The following is a 25,240-nucleotide window of genomic DNA, read 5'->3' as shown; positions in this document are numbered from 1 at the left end:
CGCCCCTGGTGGGCGTGCCGGGTGGATCCCGGTCGGGCGCATGCGGGAGTCTGTCTGACTGTCTCTCCCTGTTTCCAGCTTCAGAAAAATGCAAAAAAAAAAAAAAAAACAAACCCAAAAAAAACCCCCAAAAATAAAAATTAAAAACCCCAAAATAAATAAATAAAGTTTTCTCCTATTGAGTCTAGCTGCTCACCACATTCTCCACGAAGTCCTCCGAGATTCCCCCCCTCAGACTCGGTCCCTTCACTGCTGCTCTCATCATTCTGACCTCATGTATAACAGCTGACTGTTTACATGGTTATCTCTTACCACAGTCTATGTTTTTTGAGGGCAAGTGAATATAAACATCTTCATATTTCTCAGTGCCAGGTATACAGAAAGTATATCAGTAAATGTTAGCTATATTGCGCTGAGAAGGTGTTAGAAAGCTTGCTTTGGGTTAATGTGTGAACAAGATATCAGGCTCTTTAGTTGATTTAAAAAAAAAAAACTTTTTATAGAGGGAAACTGAGAGCTTTGGCAGAGAGAACGTCAAAGGTTCAGTGGGGCATGCAGGAGCCGTATCTTCTAGAAGAGCCTGATGCCACAGAGGGCTCTCTGGAGGGTCCCTCTCTACTGATGGCAGCTTGGTTAGTGCCTTATTTCTTGGGCAATTTGCTGGGGGGAGGGGATGTGATGTGAAGGGTGGCAGTGCCCAGGGTAATTGTGGAGGGAGGTGAGGCTCGAATTATCCACACTAATATGATCATTGAAATGGTAGACAGTACATAGAAATGGAGAGGAGTGTTTGTTGAACAAGTATAAATTAAAGTTAGGACTATAATTACTCAGGTTACAAAGCCTCCATCTTAAATATCCCGTACATTAAAAAAAGAGCTATCAAAGGTAAAAGTGACAGTTCAAGAAAGAAAAGATTCAGCACTGCCTCTGAAAAGAATTTGTCTCTTCCCTTTCATGGACGGGTTTGAACAACTCATGGACTGGAACAACTCAAGCGATTTTGCAAAACAATATTATTATTTTGTACCATAAGGCAGTGGTCCCCAAGCCCCGGGCCGCAGACCAGTACCAGTCCGTGGGCCATTTGGTACCGGTCCGCAGAGAAAGAATAAATAACATGAAACATTGTCAGAATAACAAATTTAAATACAGCCCGAATAATGAGGACATGCCCGTTCCTCCTTTAACTTAGCCCAATAAATATCATAAGTTCGACAATTACATTTAAAAATACCACAGTTTTTATGCCGGTCGCATAATTTTATTTTGTGCATTTATCCGTCCCACCCTAAAGGCTGGTCCGTGAAAATATTTTCTGACATTAAACCGGTCCGTGGCCCAAAAAAGGTTGGGGACCACTGCCGTAGGCATTGCTCATGTTATTCTTACTATGAAGTAATATTTCCACACTTTATAAAAGGGGGAAGCCTTGCCTCTGTCTTGCTTCTTCCTTTGATCCTGGCTTTGCTGGCTTTTGTAGAAAAGCAGATGTTTTTTTGTTGTATGTGAAAAGGACACTTGGAATCTTAATACACTTTTCTTGCATGTGAATTAGAAAGTTAATTCTGATGTCTAGTGTTCATCTTAAACCTTTAACTCTTGCAGTGCCAAATGTTGTGAAAGGAATTACAGGCGGTCAACCTCTTTGGACGGGTAATAATCTTGAAGGCATCCATGTAGGGCTCCCTGCCATCCTCTGTATTGACACAGGTTAACATCTCGGTCTCCACTTCGTTAGCCCCAGAACACTTTATCACCCGTCCTAAGAACCGTTCAGAGCAACTCCACAATAATTTTCCTACATGACGATGAGATCTCATTTGGATTTTTAATACACAGTTGCATTCTAATGAGGTCTTCATAAAAACTGACTAAATATGTTTAGAAATCATTAGTTTAAATTACCGGTGCAAAAATCTCCTGTGGGAGTCCCGCCGATTTTGTTACAGGACTGTTGGCAGATGGATCAGCACAAACACCATGGCGGAGTGTGCCGAGCTGCACACACACGGTGTGAATGGGGACGCCTGGGATGCAAAGTGAACGGTCCCTCCGGCGGGTTCATTACAGAGAGAAAACCATCGCCACACATTCCAGGGCGGTCGAAATGCCAGGTGTGCAGCCGTTGGGCAGGTGCCAGGAAAATGACAAGGTTCCCTTCCCAGAACACACGGGCTGAATGGGGATGCTCAGCAGTGACAAGGAAGTCTGAGATAATGACAGGTTCTGGCAGATGTACCGGGGACACCGCTGGAGGGAAGTGCAGCGTCGGCGCCTTTTGCACCAGGTGCTGAGGAGAGACGGGCTCCCCCAGTGGCTCCAGCGCTGGCAATTACCCCTCCTGATGCCGAGTGCTTCAGGGCAAAAAACCGGGAAGCGGCTTCCCAGCACTGACTTAATGAATCGCAACAAGTCTGTGGAAGCGAGCGGGCATCCCGCTCACTCATGCCTAATTCATGAAGGACGACCCATGTGCAGTAAACATGTAAGTAGGTGGTTGTTGCCCTTAAAAGCCATGTCATTTTGATTTCTTCGGTGGTTTGCTGTAGCTGTTTGTAAGCATGGAAAGTGGGGAAGTCGTCTCTAAACAAATGTGCAGCATAACAATGGGAAACAGCCTGGAATAAGGTCAGCGTCTTATCCTGGAGGGAATGTGACCTCTTGTCAAAACCCCCCAAATCACGCTGGACATTTCAAGGACAGAGGCCATTAAATTCATTACTAATTGAAAACAGACCCATCCAAGGGGCTGATGGAAACCAGGCGAGGGCTCTTCAGGACTTACCACACCCCCACAAACCTGACAAGGGTTTAGAAGGATTAAAAAAAAAAAAAAAAGCTTACCAGACCTAAAATTGTTGAGTTACTTTTAACCTTTGGGCTTCCATTTAGGGGTAAACCTGAAAAATAGTCACTCTCCCCTCCAGCTGCGCATTTTTAGATGGAGTTTCCACGGTTATTTGTCAGAAGGAATAGTTTCCATCAAAAAAGTCAACAGTGAGCACGCTATACGGGACGGGCCCACAGGCCTGCCGGAAGGGGCCCGGACCACCGCTGCCTGGCCTTTTTGCTCTCTGTTCCTAAAGCCCGTAACCCACACTGAAAGCCGGCTCTGCAAGGCCTGCCGCATCCAGGAGACGGTGGCTTTCGGGTGGGAGGTTATTTTTGTTTGTATTTTTCACAACCTTCTTTTGACCTTTTAGCCAAAGACTACACCGTCCTCATCTTTCCTTAAAAAAAAAAAAAAAAAAAGGTTTCACGTATACAAATAGCTCACTTCCTAAAACACTGTTGTCTGGAGACAGCATAACTTAGAATTTCAATTAAGCAACACATATATGTCTGCCATTATTATTATTTTTTTAATCCAGTAGTAGTTATTTTAGTGACTTTTTACTTTTCAAAGTCATTTACCTTAGGATTATTTTAAGTGATCTCTGATGCAAATATGTAACATTCTGGGGTGGATAACTTGCAAGAAATATAAGTTATTGGGAAAGCACAGTACGGAGACAGCAGTCTCCAGAGAGCTTTTCCTCCTCATCGCATGTAAGCAGTCAACAAATATTTGTGAGATGAATGAAGAATTCAGAATTAATTACACACATCAGGAGAAGAAACACAAGTACATGAAAACAGATAAAATATTGAGGTTGGCTATTTCATAGTTAACCTGGTTTATGCTAATTGCTCTCTGACACTAAGTTGGACAAATTCTCATTCCTTCATTTCTTGGGCGTATACTGAGTGCCCAGAGGAAGAGCCCAAAAGTTCGTAAGGCTGGCTCTTTCCTTAAAGGAGCTTGCTTTCTGGGGGAGCTGATATTTCCTTTTTCAGTAGTCACTAGTTACTGCATGATTCATAGCGAAAGAAGGTAGATTTGAAGTGGGAAAAAAAAGAATTATGAACACCACGGTAGTCTTAGGTTTGTTGTGGAAAGATAAGGGTTACATTAATACCTTTTTTTTTTTAAGTCTTCAAAATGGAGCAGGAACTTTTCTAAGCACCTGACATATGGAAACTCATTTAATCTTTAGAAGAACCCACAAAGCAGTGGCTGAGGTGGAAGTTTGATGGTGGGGAGGCTCAGTGACCCCTTCTGGGCCAGTCATACGGTGAGCCCTTGCTGTCAGGGCTCAGCCAGGCCCCTGCCCGCACTGACTCCCAGCAGAGAGGGAACTGAAAGATACAAAGTTTTTACACTCTCGGTACATATAACAATGCTGTGTAAGTTTTTATGCTTTACCTAGTGGTCCCATAGAATCTCCCCTCTTGTCATTTATAGCCTTTATCATACAGGAAATTTTACATTTTAATACAGTCAAATTTCCCCATCCTTTTTTTTTTCTCCTTTTCATTAAATTTATTGGGGTGAGTGGTTAATAAGATTATACAGATTTCAAGTTCACATTGAGATTTTGGTATCTTTGATGCATTCTTAAAAAAATGGCCATAAATATTTTCCCCCATATACTTTTTCTAAAAGTTTTAAAGCTTTGCTATATTTCGATTTTATATCTGGTATTCATGTTAGGGTGTTTTATGGAGGTGGCTTTTTTTTTTTTTTTTTTTTTTTTTTTGTCCACATGGATAACCAAATGCCCCAGCTCAACTGGTTAAAAAGCTCATGCTTTCTCACTAATTACATATCCCCTACATATTCCTACAGTCAACATCTGGGCTCTCTATTCTCATCTGCCATCCTATTTATCTCTTCCCAATTGGTGGCACCTATAATTGTCCCCGTTCTTCTGTCCTTGTCTGTTTTTGATGTGCAGGTTATACTGGCCTCTGAAAATAAAGTAGAAGCAGTCTTTCTTTCTTTTTTTAGAATAATTTTTATAAGATTTGAATTATCCATTCCATGAATATTTAGTACAGCATAGGTGTAATGTTTGGAGTGGCTGTTTTTCTTTCTTTCTTTTTTTTTTTTTTTTTGTATTTTTCTGAAGTTGGAAACGGAGAGGCAGTCAGACAGACTCCCACATGCGCCCGACCGGGATCCACCTGGCATGTCCACCAGGGGGTGATGCTCTGCCCATCTGGGGCATTGCTCTGTTGCAACCAGAGCCATTTTAGTGCCTGAGGCAGAGGCCACAGAGCCATCCTCAGTGCCTGGGCCAACTTTTGCTCCAACAGAGCCTTGGCTGCGGGAGGGGAAGAGAGAGACAGAGAGGAAGGAGAGCGGGAGGGGTGGAGAAGCAGATGGGTGCTTCTCCTGTGTGCCCTAGCTGGGAATCGAACCCGGGACTCCTGCATGCCAGGCCGACACTCTACCGCTGAGCCAACCGGACAGGGCAGGAATGGCTGTTTTTCTATGGGTAAATTTTTAAGCATGATTCACTTTTAAAATAAGTATTGTCTATTCAGAATTTCTGTTTCTTTATGAGTCAGTTTTGGAAAATGGTACTTGTCAAGAAAACTGCCTAATGTATTTAAATTTTCAAATTTATTGTTAGTTATTCATATTACTGATTAGGATAAAAAAATCTTTATCTTATTTTTGGTTTTCTTTCTCTTCTCATTGCCAGATGACTGTTTATTTCATTAATTTTTTTAAAGCCCTTTTATGTTGATTTTTATTATTTTTTTTCTTTGCTTTTTATTTAATAATTTTCTGCTCTTATATTTATTATTTCTGCTTTTCTTTCTTTAGTTGTACTCTGTTCTTCCCGAATTAGATGTTTAGTCTTCTTTTCTAACAACAACATTTAAAAATATATACATCCTTCTAGGTCAGCGGTTCTCAACCTGTGCGTCACGACCCCGGCGGGGGTTGAACGACCAAAACACAGGGGTCGCCTAAAGCCATTGGAAAATACATATTTATTATACAATACATTTTTAAATAAAATATGTATTTTCCGATAACAGGTTGAGAACCGCTGATGTAGGCGGTTCCCTGCCATCCTCTGTATTGACACAGGTTAACATCTTGGTCTCCACCTCGTTAGCCCCAGAACACTTTATAACCCGTTCTAAGAACCGTTCAGAGCAACTCCACAATAATTTTCCTACATGACGATGAGATCTCATTTGGATTTTTAATACACAGTTGCATTCTAATGAGGTCTTCATAAAAACTGACTAAATATGTTTAGAAATCATTAGTTTAAATTACCGGTGCAAAAATCTCCCGTGGGAGTCCCGCCGATTTTGTTACAGGTCTTTTGGCAGATGGATCAGCACAAACACCACGGCAGAGTGTGCCGAGCTGCACACACACGGTGTGAATGGGGACGCCTGGGATGCAAAGTGAACTGTCCCTCCGGCGGGTTCATTACAGAGGGAAAACCATCGCCACACATTCTAGCGACCCACAGGTTGAGAACCGCTGTTCTAGGTGGTACTGTATTTGCATCCTATAAGTTTACCATACGGTTTTATGACTCACAGTTGTAAATATTTTCTGATTTACCGTTAGGGTGTTTTACTTTGATTCATGAGTTAGTGGAAGTGCTTTCTCACCCCGGTCCTAAGTGAGGATCAACTTACTTCTTTGTTATTTCTCTGTTCTGGGCCTCGCTGTCTTCCTTTCCGTACCCCTCCCCCTTTTCTGAGGGTCTACCCTCTGCAGGTTTGGTTTTGTGTGGCAGCCTCAGTTCAAATTCTAAGCACGTCATAGGTCCAAGATGTCATCTCCCATTAAACATCAGCTCCCCTTATCTCCCTCCCTATAGCCCCTGGGAACTCTAACTATTGTATTCTCTGCTTCTATAACTTAGATTACTGTAGGTCCTTCATATAAGTGGAATCATGCAGTCTTTGTCCTTCTGTGACTGGCCTCTTTTACTTAGTATAATGTCCTCCGGGTTCATCCATGTTGTTGTAAATGGCAAGATTTTCTTCTTTAAGACTGATAGAGAATATTAAGAAAAAAATACCTTTCTGGTTTCTAACCCCAATCTTTCGAGTCTAGGCTGACCTCTACACTGCCTCTGCTGAGGGCAAGTTTCACAATGTTGGTTAGCTTCTCTAAGTAATGGGTTCTTGAGTTGGATAGAATCATGGCATTGACTCTACTGTAAAACAAAGCAATTGTCCTCTGTGTATATTCTCATTTTCAAATTTCTTTTTTGCTTTTTTAAAAATTAACTGAGAGCAGGGGAGGGCGAGAGACAGACTACCACATATGCCCTGACCAGGATCCACTTGGAAAGCCCCCTATGTGGTGAATGCTCTGGCCATCTGGTACATTGCTCTGTTGCTCAGCAACCAAGCTATTTTTAGCACCTGACCAGAGGCTCCACAAAGCCATCCTCAGCATCTGAGGCCAACTTGCTCAAATCAATCCAGCCATGGCTGTGGGAAAGGGGGAGAGAGAAGTAAGATGTGGAGGGGTGGAAAAGCAGATGGTCGCTTCTCCTATCTTCTCTGACTGGGAATCGAACCCAGGACATCCAAACACTGGGCTGATGCTCTACCATTGAGCCAACCTCATTTTTAAATTTCACTTTGGAAATAATCCTACAGCATATCAGGCCTGGGATTAGAACTACTTAAGAGTTCCCTGGTTAAACAAGAATAGCACTCATCATTGGTTCAAATAGAATCTAAGACCTGGGACAGATAATAATCTCTGTCTCGTAGGCTGGGCAGTGAAGGACCAGGACAATAAAATCTAAGCAAGAGGAGATGCTAGAATTCTATCCTAAGGATTGAATCCAGCTCTGCACAGTTGCTAGAGTCAATTTTCCTGATTAGGAAATGTAGTTATGTATGATGCAGCACCTACTGATTTCTGACACCCAACAACCAGCGTTCATACTTAGAGGTGTGCTCAATGCAGCCAGATAACAACTGCTTTTAACTTTTGAATGCCTTTCCTTTCTGTTGCTATTGCAACAAATGAAAGCAATTCAGACTATGTTTACTGATAACGTACAAGCAAGTGCAGCACGCAGGAGGAGGAGCTGTACTAGCAAATGTCTTCTGGAGTACTCAAACGATTACTCGAAAGCTTCCTCTCATCTTACTTCAGATCACCAACCGCGCAAGGGCACAGATGGGCATGCAGGAGTCTTACTCACCCTCCCCACCTCCACGAGGTTGGTCACCATGATGATGCTCGCCGTGTTTTCATGCCACACCATCCGCCAGAAGTCGTAGATGGTCTCCTGCATGGGTCCTGCAGCAAACAGAACAGACGCTTTTCTTTTTCCTTTGTAAGTTTGCAAATGGAATACTTCTGGGCTTGCAAATAAATCACATGCAGTTCTCTCATTTTTTTTTTTTTTTTTTTTGTATTTTTCTGAAGCTGGAAACGGGGAGAGACAGTCAGACAGACTCCCACATGCGCCCGACCGGGATCCACCCGGCACGCCCACCAGGGGCGATGCTCTGCCCACCAGGGGGCAATGCTCTGCTCCTCCGGGGCATCGCTCTGCCGCGACCAGAGCCACTCTAGCGCCTGGGGCAGAGGCCAAGGAGCCATCCCCAGCGCCCGGGCCATCTTTGCTCCAATGGAGCCTTGGCTGTGGGAGGGGAAGAGAGAGACAGAGAGGAAGGGGGGGGGGGTAGAGAAACAAATGGGCGCTTCTCCTATGTGCCCTGGCCGGGAATCGAACCCAGGTTCCCCACACACCAGGCTGACGCTCTACCACTGAGCCAACTGGCCAGGGCCGCAGTTCTCTCATTTTTATAGATAAACATAGCTCTCCTTTCTAGTGTTGATGCAAAAAGAGTCCTCCTTCTAAGGAGTACCTACAGAAATCCTGACTCTTCGCTCACAGTGGAGTTTTCTCATGTCATCAAACATATCTGCATTTGAGCTCTCCCTGCCTCTTTAAACTACTGCCATGAGAGAAAGTTATTTTTCCATCATTTGGCTTTTAATCTCCATAATACCTGACTAGTTTTAAAAGAATGGGTAACATTACTCTTCCTGTTAACAACTGGCAGATATCCCAGGGAAATGGTACACAGAATGAAACGAGCCTCTATAGGAAAAATGTCCTTTTCTGGTTTCTAATATTTTCCTTATTTTGTCAAATTAATTTATTTTTTTGGGAGGCAGGTCTGACTTCCTAAAGTGAGAAAGAAGGTAAGAGTTTTAAGCAGTCGTGCTATTTGTCACCAAACATGATCAACATCTCCTTTCTTAGCTCTTGGGATATGTGGGAATTGAAAAACTATTTCAAATGGACTGGGATTAAAAACATCGGAAAATATATATTATAAAATGCCAGTGCTATCTACTAGCAGGTATAGAAAGGTAAAATTTCAAATTTCTTTAAATCTAGATTTTAGAAAACCCCAAAACTCTATTATGATGATTATGCATAGTTGAGAGAATAGAGGTACTGGCATAAATCTTTATAAGACACGCACAAGTGCGAGGAAATGCGAGGACTATGACTTCAAAGGCACGGAGAGCCACACGCTATCTGTGGAACCGGACAAGTGTTCGGGCACACGCTGGGACCGGGACCCAGCTGTGCTGTGCATCTCGACATTAGGGAACGCTGGATTGGGAGCCCAGTACTTGAATTTGAGATCTGCCTCTGCATGTTCACTGGCTGTGTGATTCTGCAAGTCACGTAGCCTCTGTGAGCTTCCGGGCATTCATCTCTCTTTACCTACATTCTGATTTCAATAACACCGTCAGGTTATTTTGAGAACTCATGGAGTTAACTCACATTCGGGCATTTTATAAAGAGCAAAACACTAGAACAGAACAAGGTGTACTGAAGGATTTTATTAATGGCTGAGTCGTGAATACTAGGCAAGGGCACACCCGAGGGGCCCCTTCAGTCATCTCCCAGTTCTCTTGACCAATTAATTGGTTCTTGTGTGATTTTTTTTCTCCTTCCTTATTGTCAAAGCCTCCCTCCTTCCAATCCACAGTACTAACCTCTACCATTCCTCCTTATGCTTCTTGCTACACATTCTTACCCTCCCCATGAAAACCGCCTCCACTTCCTGCTATTGCTATATTTAGTTCTTTTATGAAACCTTGCACACCATCTCCCACGGAAGCGTGCCATTTTGGCCCCTGTCCCTTGGCACGTGTGTGCCATTCTCCTGATGTATAGGCTGAAGATTTTTCAGTGACAAATCTATGGTTACAGAGCAGACAAGTAAACATCAAATCCATCAATCACTACATTTTTAGTTTGCAGAGAATTACAACCATTGTGTACTTACAAGCCTGTTACTTATTCACAAGAAATAGCATACCCTGACTCCATCTTTGTGTAAACAGATAGTCTTCTCAATGTGACCCATGAAATAAGGGTAGCCCAGACACTTCCTTCCATACACAGGCCTGTGCCACCTGCTCTGAAAGTTCCGAGTAATTTTGATGACAATGGCTGTAGTGGACACGTCAGATACCCCGGCATCGTGGGTGGTCTGTGTCATGGCGATGTGAGAGAAGCCGCCTGTCCTCTCAGTGCCCAGCAGGAAAGTCTGGGTGCGGGAACAAGTTTCAAAGTGCAACTCACGTGGTTTAGAGACCCTGTAATTATACCAAGTGCCCCTGGAGGGAACATGGCTCTGTGGTTTCCTAGTTTCCTTATGGCATACCTGGCCCATAGCCAGAGCTCAATGAACAAAGCTCAATGAGTAAGTCTGTGTGCATATGCATAAACTAAATTCCTTAATAACATGTTATGTGTCAATATATAATATTTTCATATTTCACTTTCTTGACTTATTATCTGTAGAAGTTCGAAAGCACATCTCCTTTACTCCTTTCTAATTCATTTAAAGGGAGGGAGAGCATCTTTTGCAAGATCTAAGTTTCCCAGACTCAAGATTTTGCCTCCCAGCTTAAACCAGTCCATCCCCCTAGGCCATGAGAGTGCACGCTAGCCTCCCAGGAACTGTTCTCTATGGAAGGCAGTGTTTCTCAACTCCGGCTGCATATTACAATAATTGAGGAGCTTTTAAAAAATTCTAATGTCCTAATCCAGGAGATTCTGACTTAACTGGCTCTGGTGGGGTCGGGCTGGGTGTGTTTTCAGATTTCTTCTGGCAGAGAACCACAGACCTACAGCAGCAGGGGCACTGGCTCTCCCTTCCGACCTGACTTCCAGGTGGTCTGGTGTGAGGTGTCACTGTGGAACACCAGAGATTTGTTTGTTTTGAATCTACCGATTAGCCACGCCTCAATACAAGGTCTTTGAATACAGGAATCCCATTTCTCTTTGATTTAGAAGGGACATCACTCTTTTTTTTTTTTTCATTTTTCTGAAGCTGGAAACAGGGAGAGACAGTCAGACAGACTCCCGCATGCGCCCGACCGGGATCCACCCGGCACGCCCACCATGGGGCGACGCTCTGCCCACCAGGGGCCGATGCTCTGCCCATCCTGGGGGTTGCCATGTTGCGACCAGAGCCACTCTAGCGCCTGAGGCAGAGGCCACAGAGCCATCCCCAGCGCCCGGGCCATCTTTGCTCCAATGGAGCCTTGGCTGCGGGAGGAGAAGAGAGAGACAGAGAGGAAAGCGCGGCGGAGGGGTGGAGAAGCAAATGGGCGCTTCTCCTGTGTGCCCTGGCCGGGAATCGAACCCAGGTCCTCCGCACGCTAGGCCGACGCTCTACTGCTGAGCCAACCGGCCAGGGCTAGAAGGGACATCACTCTTAAAATGTCATCTAGGAACATAGCTGTACTGCGTCACCACTGGGCTGAGCGTCAGCTAAGGTAACATGGGTTTGTTAATGTTTGCAGAACTAACTCTGTGTTAGGTGAAAATAAAGGGTGCCTATAAGCCTCAGGGGCTTGCTGGGTGATGACATACTCCTTAGCCTGGAGGACCATCTTACCTACTGACCTGGCCTAAGGAAAAGGATCAAAAATGAACAAGGTAGGGGTGGTTCTTTTCAATGCTACAAATGGCACGGGGTCCAGAACTAAAACAGTCTGGGGTTAAAATCTGAAAAGGAATTGGATCATGAGCTTATCTAAGTTGATCCCACAAAGAAAAAAAAAGTGCCAGGAGAGGGCCCCACCTCCCCTGGGGCAGTTTTGTCTTTTTCCTCTGTCTCCTCTCTACTTCACTTGTGAGGCACCCTGCACTGTCCCCCTGTGAGAGCGGTCCCCGTCCCCACCCACAGGGCCTCCCCTGTCCCCCTGCACTGTCCCCCTGTGAGAGCGGTCCCCATCCCCACCCACAGGGCCTCCCTGACCTGTCACCCTGCACTGTCCCCCTGTGAGAGCGGTCCCCATCCCCACCCACAGGGCCTCCCCTGACCTGTCACCCTGCACTGTCCCCCTGTGAGAGTGGTCCCTGTCCCCACCCACAGGGCCTCCCCTGACCTGTCACCCTGCACTGTCCCCCTGTGAGAACGGCCCCTATCCCCACCCACAGTGCCTCCCCTGACCTGTCACCGGGCACTGTACCCCTGTGAGAGCAGTCCCCATCGCCACCCACAGGGCCTCCCCTGTCACCGGGCACTGTCCCCCTGTGAGAGCGGTCCCCGTCCCCACCCACAGGGCCTCCCTGACCTGTCACCCTGCACTGTCCCCCTGTGAGAGCGGTCCCCGTCCCCACCCACAGGGCCTCCCTGACCTGTCCCCCTGTGAGAGCGGTCCCTGTCCCCACCCACAGGGCCTCCCCTGACCTGTCACCCTGCACTGTCCCCCTGTGAGAACGGCCCTTATCACCACCCACAGGGCCTCCCCTGACCTGTCACCCTGCACTGTCCACCTGTGACAGCGGTCCCCGTCCCCACCCACAGGGCCTGCCCTGAGCTGTCACCCTGCACTGTCCCCCTGTGACAGCGGTCCCATCCCCACCCACAGGGCCTCCCTGACCTGTCACCGGGCACTGTCCCCCTGTGAGAGCGGTCCCCGTCCCCACCCACAGGGCCTCCCCTGACCTGTCACCATGCACTGTCCCCCTGTGACAGTGGTCCCCATCCCCACCCACAGGGCCTCCCCTGACCTGTCACCGTGCACTGTCCCCCTGTGAGAGCGGTCCCCGTCCCCACCCACAGGGCCTCCCTGACCTGTCACCCTGCACTGTCCCCCTGTGAGAGCGGTCCCCGTCCCCACCCACAGGGCCTCCCTGACCTGTCACCGGGCACTGACCCCCTGTGAGAGCGGTCCCCGTCCCCACCCACAGGGCCTCCCCTGTCACCGGGCACTGACCCCCTGTGAGAGCGGTCCCCGTCCCCACCCACAGGGCCTCCCCTGTCACCGGGCACTGACCCCCTGTGAGAGCGGTCCCCGTCCCCACCCACAGGGCCTCCCTGACCTGTCACCGGGCACTGACCCCCTGTGAGAGCGGTCCCCGTCCCCACCCACAGGGCCTCCCCTGTCACCGGGCACTGACCCCCTGTGAGAGCGGTCCCCGTCCCTACCCACAGGGCCTCCCCTGTCACCGGGCACTGACCCCCTGTGACAGCGGTCCCCGTCCCCACCCACAGGGCCTCCCCTGTCACCGGGCACTGTCCCCCTGTGAGAGCAGTCCCCGTCCCCACCCACAGTCACTGTGGCAGTTCAACAATAAGACTGCTCTGGGACGGGCCTGATTTTCTTTTCTCTTTGACACATTTCAGATTATTTCCTGAGATCTGAATGAATTCTGACTCAGAGATACATGTCTCCTGACAACATCAAGCAGCACAACACAGATTGGATGGGCAGACTTGACCAACATCAGGGCTGCTGCATTTGGTTTTAGCAGCTCCTAGGGCGGTCTGCACGAGTGACCGGCCATCGTGAGCCAAGACTGAATCTACAGCCGCAAGCCTGGTACACGAGGTGGTCACTTGCAGCCCCCAGGCCTCTGCAGGCTGAAACGGGGGCAGGAAGACCGTGAGAGGCCAGTCCTCTGCCTTCCGCTCCCATCTCCTAAAGCTGGTTGGCAAGCACCCTTACCACGAGGAGGATAACCGATAGACGGGTCTCTGAGGATTGCTCACCAAGAACAGACCAACAACTACAGTCCCAAGACATGGAATCTGAAACAGCAGGCAGGCCAAGGACTGAAAGACCCGCCTCCCTCCAGCTGTGAACAGCTGGGACCCACAGCCGCAGTTTCTGGTTTCTGCAGGTCCTGTCTGGGTGGGAGCTGCACACAGCTGTGCCCCTGCCTTTACAGACGGCCACACAGTAGGCACGGAGGGTGTCCCCACAGTCATCCCCCTGGGGGACTGAAGCATTGGAAAGGTAAGGTCTTGAAATTTCAATAATATCAGGCCAGTGATACATTCATTTCCCTCACAATAGCTGCGCGCACAGACCTGCTGAGAAGGCCGTGTGCGGAGGGGCCTGCCTCCCGTCAGCAAGGCCCCAAGGAACAAGAAGGAAAGGGCAGGAAGCAGGAGCCCTGAAAAGAACAAGTAAGAAGCAAAGGAAAGCATAGTGAAAGACACTCAAGGAAGGACTCTATTGTGTAAGATGAATTCTCGAGTTCAGGAGAAGTGAGACATATTAATTATTATAATTTCCAACCTTGCTGGACGACTGTACCTCTTCTTTTCACATTCTAATTTCTCTGCGGTATGTTTTGTGTGTTAACTAGAGCTGGGCGAAGTCAAGGTCCTTTAAGCTCACAGTGGCAGATTAGAGGGAAGACAGTACAAACACGAACTGATTTTCAATCATAATAGAATAATGCCTAACTCGGCGCACCTGCTGTTTCCCAGATCCCACTCGAACTATTTTACATGTATTAACTCTCTGAATTTAAAAACCACAATCCGATGTAATAGGTACTATTGTTCCCCCCGTTTCACTGACAGGACACTGAGGCCTAGAGAAGTCAGGTAAGTCGTCCAAGGTTGCTGGGCTAGCAGGCGTGGAGCTGAGGTCTGAGGTCAGGGTGTCACACCACCTCCATCCGAGTGTCAAAGCCACTCAGAAGAGTTCTAGCTGACAGGCCTGTGTGTACAGTTATCACATGCCAGTGAGAATGAAAGACAAGAAAACCATGTTAATCACTGCAAACAACCTCTTTACACGTGTTTCTGTATTAGGTCAGTTTCCCCCTTTAACTTCTCAAGGTCCCACTTCACGAGCACAACCAGCTCCCCAGCCCCCTCCCCTGCCCACTCCAGCCTGCCCACATACCCAGGACACACCCTCACGCCCTCCGCTGGCCTACCCCAAGCCACATAACCCCCCTGAATACTGCATGAGCCTCCAGCCTGCCCACACACCCAGGACACACCCTCACGCCCTCCGCTGGCCTACCCCAAGCCACATAACCCCCCTGAATACTGCATGAGCCTCCAACCAGCCGGAGCTCATCTCTGAAAAACATCAGTTTCCCACTGAAAGATCTTTCAAAGGGTCTCCATCGCTCATAGAGTAAAACCTCGTTTCTAATTTTATTTTTATTTATTAAAAATTTTTATTGAATTTATTGGGGTGACATTGGCAATATACAAATGATAAATTATAAGAACTATACACTTGAAACCTATAAATCCTATTATCTTTAATAAGGCAAATATGGCCCCATACACCCTATACTAGGGTTGGGTCTCCAGTTTGGCTGTTACTGTCCCATGTGCCACCCCTCCCTGATCACCCCACCCCCCTCCCGGATCCTCTGCCAGAAGCCTTCCTCCCCCATGGGTCCTGCTGGTCTCAGCTTTGCAAACTAAGTGTCACCTCCTCAGGCAACTTTTCCAAGACCCACACCCATTTCTTCATAACATCTGCTGCTGTGGTGCCCACGTGGTTTCAATGCATGTCATCCCCAGTGATCTGTGAACAGGATCTGCCCATCTAGGCCACATAGCTTCCCTGTGCCCTCTGGTCTCACCTGGCTTGCTTTGCTCATTCAAATCCTCTTTCTGGCCCCAGTGGGAATTCGAGTGTGCAGCCCATAGTTATGGGTAAGCACTAGCCTGCTCTGTGCCAGGCATTCTGTGAGGTACGGTCAGGAATGCAAAGGTGAGTAACAGGAAGAGTCCCTACTTGCAAGAAGCTTGTAGTTGTATAAAGTAGAGATAGGCCAGCACAATGGTCGGCAAACCGCGGCTCGCAAACTACATGCGGCTCTTTGGCCCCTTGAGTGTGGCTCTTCCACAAAATATCACGTGCAGGCGCTACCTCGATAAGAAATGTATCTGCCTATATAGTTTAAGTTTAAAAAATTTGGCTCTCCAAAGAAATTTCAATCATTGTACTGTTGATATTTGGCTCTGTTGACTAATGAGTTTGCCGAGCACTGGGCCAGAACATAACACACTCTCATTTTCTTATAAAGTGCAGTAAGGTAAGTGTCCTAGGACATTTGAACTTCAAATGAGATATGCACACCTCTGGAGACACATGGAGATCTTCCAAGGGGTATGAGTAGTTTTATAAGTTTTCATTTCCAGGGCCCTGGCTGGTTGGCTCAGCAGTAGAGTGTAGGCCTGGTGTGTAGAAGTCCCAGGTTTGATTCCCAGCCAGGGCACACAGAAGAAGTGCCCATCTGCCTCTCCACCCTTCTCCCTCTCTTTCTTCTCTGTCTCTCTCTTCCCCTCCCGCAGCCATGGCTCCATTGAAGCAAAGTTGGCCCGGGCGCTGAGGACGGCTCCATGGCCTCTGCCTCAGGCACTAGAATGGCTCCAGACACATTGGAGCAATGCCCCAAATGGGCAGAGCATTGCCCCCTGGTGGGCATGCTGGGTGGATCCCAGTTGGGTGCATGTGGGAGTCTGTCTGACTGCCTCCATGCTTCTAACTTCGGGAAAAAAAAAGTTTTCATTTCCAGATACTTAACTTGTATATGGATTCTTCCAAATCTGATCTCCCTGATGAGCCCCCATGCACAGTGATCTCTCCTGCACTTGACAAAGCTTCTCTCAGATATGAATATGGGGTACTACTCAGGTAAATAAAACCTACAAGTCTGAAACTAAGAGACAGATTGAAATATTAACTCTAGAAACTCACAAAGCTTCCTGCCTTCCCTGTCTGAAACATATTTCTGTTAGTGGAAAAACTTGGTATTAGAAACGAGATGCTCAGAACTCAGAACGCCAGAAGTGATATAGGCTGGTAACACATATTCTTTTAAACGGAACTAGAATGTTTTGTAGGTCGCCAGACTTTCTTGGATGAAATGCATGGACGTAAATTTCATGTGTTTTATTTCAGGTTTGGTATGCTTTAATCTGTAAGGCAGGTAAAATATATTTATCACATTATAAAACATTTATTCTAATTACATCAATCCTCACTTTATCTTAGAAATATTTAATTTGGCCCTGGCTAGGTAGCTCAATTGATTAGAGTGTCATCCCAATACCCCAAGGTTGAGGAGTCGATCCCCTGTCAGGGCTCATATAGGAATCAAACCATGAATGCATAAATAAGTGGAATAACAAATCAATGTTTCTCTCTCTTTAAAAAAATTGTAACACTATTTAATTTAATATTGTCTACATCTCCTATTAACAAATAAACTTATATAAACCTGTGCTAAAAATTTTAGATAGCAACTTAGAATGTTCCAAGGGGGTATCTTGCCCTGGCTGCACAGCTTGATTGGTTAGAGCACTGTCCCAAAGCACAGTGGTTGTTGGTTTGACCCCTGGTCAGGGCACATGCAGGAACAAATCAATGGTCCTGTCTCTCTTTCTCTCTCCCCCACCCTTCCTCTCTAAAAGCAATCAATAAAAATTAAACAAAACAAAACAAAAAAAACCCCAAAGGGAATACATCCTTTTTTCAAACTTCTTTTGGGGATACACAAGCAAAACCTTTTGCAGTCCACCGTCAATATGTGACGTTTGAGGACATCTATGGTAGTTATGGTAGTTAGGGTCAGGGAGAGTCAGTATTTCACTGGGAGGAAGCAGCAGGAAAAGCATGATTGAGCACAGGCGCCTGCAATGGGCCTCAAAGAGTGGACATGACTGACAGGTAGGAATGAGGGTGGAAGGCGGGATGACAGGTCCTCTGGGTGGAATATCCAGGAGGAGCTGCTCATTGCCACCTGGGAGGGGAAGGTGACACACATGGAGCCATCTTGTGAGAAACTCTGACATTTTTATAAAAATGTGGGTTCAGATTTTATGAGTAAAAGAAGACAGATATTAGAAACACAACTAGGAAGCAATCTTTTAGACTGACAGCTTGGGCAAGTCAGAGGAAGAAGGCAGAGAAAGAAGCACTTGGTTGTCTGAGCAGATGCGGGTGAAGGCATGTGACCTGCAGAGGAGGTTTGTATAGTGTGGGCTCATGTTTCACAGGTGGGGGTGGTGTCTGAAGCCATGAGGAAGGAAGGAAGGGAGGAAGGGAGGGAGGGAGGGAGGGAGGGAGGGAGGAAGGAAGGAAGGAAGGAAGGAAGGAAGGAAGGAAGGAAGGAAGGAAGGAAGGAAGGGAAAGGAAGGAGGGAGGGAGGGAGGGAGGGAGGGAGGGAGAAAGGGAGGGAAAGAGGGAGGAAGGAAGGGAGGAAGGAAGGGAAGGAGGGAGGGAGGAGGGGGGAAGGAAGGAAGGAAGGGAGGGAGGGAGGGAAAGAGGGAGGAAGGAAGGGAAGGAGGGAGGGAGGAGGAGGGAAGGAAGGAAGGAAGGGAGGGAGGGAGGGAAAGAGGGAGGAAGGAAGGGAAGGAGGGAGGGAGGGAGGGAGGGAGGGAAGGAGGGAGGGGGGAGGAAGGAAGGAAGGAAGGAAGGAAGGAAGGAAGGAAGGAAGGAAGGAAGGAAGGAAGGAAGGAAGGAAAAGAAAGGAAGGAAGGAAGGAAGGAAGGAAGGAAGGAAGGAAGAAAGAATTGTACTGTGTATTCACCATCCCCAGTTAAGTCTCAGTCCATCACTATTTATCCCCCTTCCCCCCATACCCAGACATTACCACACTGTTGTTCATGTCCATGAGTTTTTTCTTTCTTTTTTAATTTTTACTTTTTTGTTCAATCCTTCCATCGGACAGCTGTCCATCTGCTCTCTACCTATGAGTCTGTCTCTATTTTGTTAATTTTTTTCATTAGATTATACATATGAGTGAAGTCATGTGGTACTTGTCTTTCTCTGACTGGTTTATTTCACTTAGCACAATGCTCTCCAGGTTCATCCATCCTGTCACAATGGGTAAGACTTCCCCTTTTCTGTGTGTGTGTGTTATGGCTGAGTGGTATTCCACTGGGTAAATGTACCACAGCTTCTTTATTCACTCATCTACTAATGGATACTAGGGATGCGTGGCTATTGTAAATAACACTTCAGTGAACATAGGGATGCATGTGTTCTTTCAAATTAGTGGTCAGAGTTTCTTTGTATATGTTCCCAGAAATGGAATTGCTGGGTCATAAGACAATTCCAGTTTCATTCTTTAATTTTTTTGAGGTAACTCCATACTGCTTTCCATGGTGGCTACACCAATCTGCATTCTCACTAACAGTGCAGGAAGGTTCCCTTTTCTCCACACCCTCACCAGCACATATTTGCTGATGACAGTCATTTTGACAGGTGTGAGGTGCTATCTCATTGTGGTTTCTTTGATGATTAGTGATGTTGAGTATCTTTTCATATGTCTATTGGCCATCTGTATGCCTTCTTTAGAAAAGTATTTATTCAGGTCCTTTGCCCATTTTTTAATTGGGTTGTTTTTTTGGTATGGAGTTTTTTATTTTTCTTTTATTTCTTTTTATTCAGTGAGAGGAGGGGAGGCAGAGACAGACTCCTGCATGTGCTCTGACCAGGATCCATCTGACAAGGCCACTAGGGGATGACACTCTGCCCATCTGGGGCATTGCTCTGCTGCTCAGATGCTCAGCAACTGAGCTCTCCTTAGTGCCTGAGGTGGAGGCCATGGAGCCATCCTCAGCACCCAGGGCCAACCTGCTCCAATTGAGCCATGGCTTCAGGAGGGGAAGAGAGAGAGAGAGAGAAGCGAGAGGTGGGAGGGGTGGAGAAGCAGATGAGTGCTTTTCTTGTGTGCCCTGACTGGGAATCGAAGCCAAGACATCTACATGCTGGGCCAACACTCTACCACTGAGCCAACCAGCCAGAGCCTTTAGAAATTCTTTAAAATTTTGAATATTAACCCCTTATCAGATGTATTGGAAAATATGTTTCCCAGTCAGTGGGTTGTCCTTTCATTTTGTTGGTGGTTTCCTTTGCTGTGCAAAAGGTTTTAAGTTTGATGTTATCCCATTTGTTTATTTTTTTCTTTTGTTTCCCTTGCCCAACGACATATATATATATATATATATATATATATATATATATATATATATATAGTCACCATCCCCAGTTAAGTACATATATATATAAATACTGCTATGAGAAATGTCTGAGATTTTACTGCCTATTGGTTGCATTTTTATATAACAATAATGATCCATCAGAAAGAGAAACTAAGAAAACAATCCCATTCACAATTGCTGCAAATAGAATAAAATACCTAGGAATAAATTTAACCTAGGATATGAAAGACCTGTACTCAGAAAATTATAAGGCACTGAATAAAGAAATTGAAGAAGATACAAATAAGTGGAAGCATATATCGTGTTCATGGATAGCAAGAATTAACATCATTAAAATATCCATACTACTTCAAGCAATCTATAGATATAGCCCAATTCCTATAAAGATACCAATGGTATATAATTCACAGAACTAGAATAAATATTCCAAAAATTTATATGGAACTGCAAAAGACCCCAAAGAGCCACAGCAATATGAGAAAGAAGAACAAAGTTGCAGGAATCATGCTCCCTGATATCAAACTACAAGGGCATAGTAATCAGAAGAGCATGGTCCTGGCATAAAAACAGACATACAGATCAATGGAACAGAATAGAGAGCTCAGAAACCAACCCATCCTTTTATAGTCAATTATAATATTTGACAAAGGAGGCAAAAACATACAATATAGTAAAGAGAGTCTATTCAATAAAAGGTGTTGGGAAAATTGGACAGATATGTGCAAAGAAATAAATCTAGAGCACTTTCCCACACCATACGCAAGAATAAACTTCAAATGGTTTAAAGACATAAATATCAGATTCAAAGCCATAGCGTTCTGAGCAGCAGTCTTGCTATCCCTAGTGCAAGACTCACTTTGTCAGCAAAGGATCTGGGCTGGAGAGTAAGGAGGACCCAGTCTGGGGGCCAACAAAGTCGGTGGACAAATAAGGCGCCATGTTGGTAAGTTCTGTGGGGTAGGTGTATTTTATGTCTCATTTATTCACCACTGAAATTGTGTAAGTTTCCATCTTTTGATGAGAAAGGCTTAGGAGACAGGGAGACTTTGAAGCTGGGATTCCAACCAGGTCCCTTTTGAAATTCTGGGATGCCCTGAACAGACTGGGGGCCTTGTTTGTGCAGATCAGTCCTGTAATCTGATGTGACTTGTCGTGGGAATGGGAGGAGTGACTGTGTGTCGTGAGGCACAAACTGAGAGGCGGGAGTGCAGAGGGAAGGGGCAGTGACCCTGCGGGCAGAGAGCCGTCCAGTCCTTGGCATCCATCTCCCCCCATCGGCAGTGAGGACCACAGATGATGGAATATGGATGTGGAAAAAGATAAGCTTAGGATTTATGCATTTATTTTAAAGCTCTGGCTCATAAATAAAAGTGGCCCTATATTTTTGATCTATTATTGTTGCTGTTGCTGCTGGTGATATCTCAAATAAGTATTATGAAGTCAGTTATTCAGCATTCAGAGCATTGCACATCCCTTCAGTTGATTCTAAGTTTTTATAAAAAAAACCCCAAAAACTTTGTGATATTTCAATATGATGCTTCCATAACACCTACGTCTATAATTTTACATTAAGTAGCTTTTCATTTTTGCGGCAGTGAAATCTACAAGGTAAAATATGCCAGCATGCTTTATAGACCGAATCTGCCTCACGCGTCACAAAAGCGATAACGGTGACACAGAAAACAGTTCGCTTCTGCATTAATAACCCTTAACAACACTTATATGATAGGTGCATTTGCTCTCCCCTGAGGCTACTGATGTTCAAGTCATGGGATTTTTATGGGTGATTTCTGGTTTCAATCACAGAAAAAGAAAACCTAAGTTGAGATAGCTGGGTGCACGAGATGTGATTTTCCTGAATTGCTAAGGGTACCCCCACCATGCACTCCATTAAAGAAAAAACACAAATCAACTAATGAGTTAGAAGCAAACACTGAGAATTGTTCTCTGATGAGAAAAACTTGGGAATGCTTTAACCTACATTTAAAAATATAACTAGCAGCATGTTAAAATAGCATTTTCTAAGGATAGCTCTCACGTGAAGCGCCCTCCACGTCCACAATTACTGAGTTAGAAATGTTCACCAGTCCACTGGAATTTTAATTTAGTGACAGTAAAAGGGATAGAATAGGCATTGGAGCTGGAATAAAATACACTTTAGAAATAGTGTCATAAGTGGTGACTTAAATAATGATGTTAAAATGGTTTCCAGTTAATTAATTTCAGTGGTTCCCACAGGATGATAAACCTTTTCTGACACTGTCGTAGGTTTTCCTACAACTTGAGTCTTCTTCCTCCACTGGGCTCGCCCTGGTGAGCAGCTGACACTGTCCCAGGTTTTCCTACAGCCTGAGTCTTCTTCCTCCACTGGGCTCACCCTGGTGAGCAGCTGACACTGTCGTAGGTTTTCCTACAACTTGAGTCTTCTTCCTCCACTAAGCTCGCCCTGGTGAGCAGCTGACACTGTCGTAGGTTTTCCTACAGCCTGAGTCTTCTTCCTCCACTGGGCTCGCCCTGGTGAGCAGCTGACACTGTCCTAGGTTTTCCTACATCCTGAGTCTTCTTCCTCCACTGGGCTCGCCCTGGTGAGCAGCTGACACTGTCCTAGGTTTTCCTACAGCCTGAGTCTTCTTCCTCCACTGGGCTCGCCCTGGTGAGCAGCTGACACTGTCCTAGGTTTTCCTACAACTTGAGTCTTTTTCCTCCACTGGGCTCGCCCCGGTGAGCAGCTGACACTGTCCTAGGTTTTCCTACAGCCTGAGTCTTCTTCCTCCACTGGGCTCGCCCTGGTGAGCAGCTGACACTGTCCTAGGTTTTCCTACAACTTGAGTCTTCTTCCTCCACTGGGCTCGCCCTGGTGAGCAGCTGACACTGTCCTAGGTTTTCCTACAGCCTGAGTCTTCTTCCTCCACTAAGCTCGCCCTGGTGAGCAGCTGACACTGTCGTAGGTTTTCCTACAGCCTGAGTCTTCTTCCTCCACTGGGCTCACCCCGGTGAGCAGCTGACACTGTCCTAGGTTTTCCTACAGCCTGAGTCTTCTTCCTCCACTGGGCTCGCCCTGGTGAGCAGCTGACACTGTCCTAGGTTTTCCTACAGTCTGAGTCTTCTTCCTCCACTGGGTTCGCCCCGGTGAGCAGCTGACACTGTCCTAGGTTTTCCTACAGTCTGAATCTTCTTCCTCCACTGGGCTCACCCCGGTGAGCAGCTGACACTGTCCTAGGTTTTCCTACAGCCTGAGTCTTCTTCCTCCACTGGGCTCGCCCCGGTGAGCAGCTGACACTGTCCTAGGTTTTCCTACAGTCTGAATCTTCTTCCTCCACTGGGCTCGCCCCGGTGAGCAGCTGACACTGTCGTAGGTTTTCCTACAGCCTGAGTCTTCTTCCTCCACTAAGCTCGCCCTGGTGAGCAGCTGACACTGTCCTAGGTTTTCCTATAGCCTGAGTCTTCTTCCTCCACTGGGCTCGCCCTGGTGAGCAGCTGACACTGTCGTAGGTTTTCCTACAGCCTGAGTCTTCTTCCTCCACTGGGCTCGCCCTGGTGAGCAGCTGACACTGTCCTAGGTTTTCCTACAGTCTGAGTCTTCTTCCTCCACTGGGCTCGCCCTGGTGAGCAGTTGCTTGCTCATCACCCTATTTTTGCCTAAATTGGCTCACAGGTGTGTGCTCTTCTTCTAACCTAAAACTAGGCATACACTTTCCGCTCTATCCATGAATATTTCCTCTCAAACACATAATCCACACATTGATGTTTACATTTCACTACTACCATTCCCTAAAATTCCCCTTTTAGAATGAAATAAGATATGGTGTCAGTGCTCACTGCAAATATTCGTGGCTTTTGTTAGACAATTAGTTTCATGGAATGTTGATTTACAGGTTCATTAGAGAACATATGACTAAAAGGTCATGTCCGATTCAGTTAACTAAACACTAATGGATAGGCTGCATAAATTCTACAATAGCTTCAACAAACAAGTGTTGGTGAGTGTGTACAGAAAAGGGAACCCTCCTGCACTGCTGGTGGGAATGCAGACTGGTGCAGCCACTGTGGAAAGCAGTATAGAGGTACCTCAAAAAATTAAAAACTGGCCCTGGCCGGTTGGCTCAGCGGTAGAGCATCGGCCTGGCGTGTGGGGGACCCGGGTTTGATTCCCGGCCAGGGCACACAGGAGAAGCGCCCATTTGCTTCTCCCCCCCCCCCCCCTTCCTCTCTGTCTCTCTCTTCCCCTCCCACAGCCAAGGCTCCATTGGAGCAAAGATGGCCCGGGCGCTGGGGATGGCTCCTTGGCCTCTGCCCCAGGCGCTAGAGTGGCTCTCGTGGCGACAGAGCAACGCCCTGGAGGGGCAGAGCGTCGCCCCTGGTGGGCGTGCCGGGTGGATCCCGGTCGGGCGCATGCGGGAGTCTGTCTGACTGTCTCTCCCCATTTCCAGCTTCAGAAAAATACAAAAAAAAAAAAAAAAAAATTAAAAACTGAACTGCCTTATGACTCAGCAATTCCAGTTCTGGGAATATATCTGAGGAGACCCGAAACACTAATTCAAAACAATGTATGCAACCCATATGTTTACTGGGTTATTTATAATAGCCAAAATTTGGAAGCAGCCCCAGTGCCCATCAGTAGAGGAGTGCATAAAAAGCTGTGCTACATTTACACAATGGAATACAAGTCCGCAGTGAAAAAGAAGGACATTTTACTTTTGCAACATCATGGATGGACCTGGAGAGCATTATGCTAAGTGAAATAAGCCACTCAGAGCAAGGCAGGTACCATATGATTTCACTTACACGTGGAATCTAATGAACAAAATGAACTAACAAGCAAAATAGTAACCCACTCATAGCTAGAGAACAGAATGTCAGCTGGCAGAGGGGCAGGGACTCTGTGGCACTGAGTGAAAAAGGTGAAGAGATTAAGCCAAAAAAAAACCCCATGAAAAACAAAAGGAAAATTTGTAGACACAGACAACAGCGTGGGGATTACCAGCGGAAAAGGGGGGTGGGCAGAGGTAGAAGAGGGTCTGGGGGGTAAATGGTGATGGAAGGAGACTTGACTCAGGGTGGTGAACATGTAATACAATATCCAGATGATGTATTGTAAATTATACACCTGAAACCTACATTATTTTATTAAACAATGTCACCC

At 46.4% G+C, this 25,240-nt stretch overlaps 1 protein-coding gene across 4 annotated transcripts in view; it reads right to left on the bottom strand.

Annotated features, from left to right (window-relative positions):
• The window catches only part of PTPRM (protein tyrosine phosphatase receptor type M), an 893,280-nt gene that overhangs the window by 57,345 nt on the left and 810,695 nt on the right, over positions 1-25,240 (bottom strand). For all 4 annotated transcript variants that reach the window (XM_066353181.1, XM_066353183.1, XM_066353180.1 and 1 more), the window contains one exon: positions 8,034-8,131. In XM_066353181.1, coding sequence (XP_066209278.1) covers positions 8,034-8,131 — 98 coding nt within the window. The remainder of the gene's footprint in view (positions 1-8,033; positions 8,132-25,240) is intronic.

Source organism: Saccopteryx leptura, chromosome 11, assembly GCF_036850995.1.
Source record: "Saccopteryx leptura isolate mSacLep1 chromosome 11, mSacLep1_pri_phased_curated, whole genome shotgun sequence".
Taxonomy (NCBI): domain Eukaryota; kingdom Metazoa; phylum Chordata; class Mammalia; order Chiroptera; family Emballonuridae; genus Saccopteryx; species Saccopteryx leptura.
Note: the sequence above shows the minus strand (reverse complement) of the source record. Positions and strands in the feature narration are given on the sequence as shown.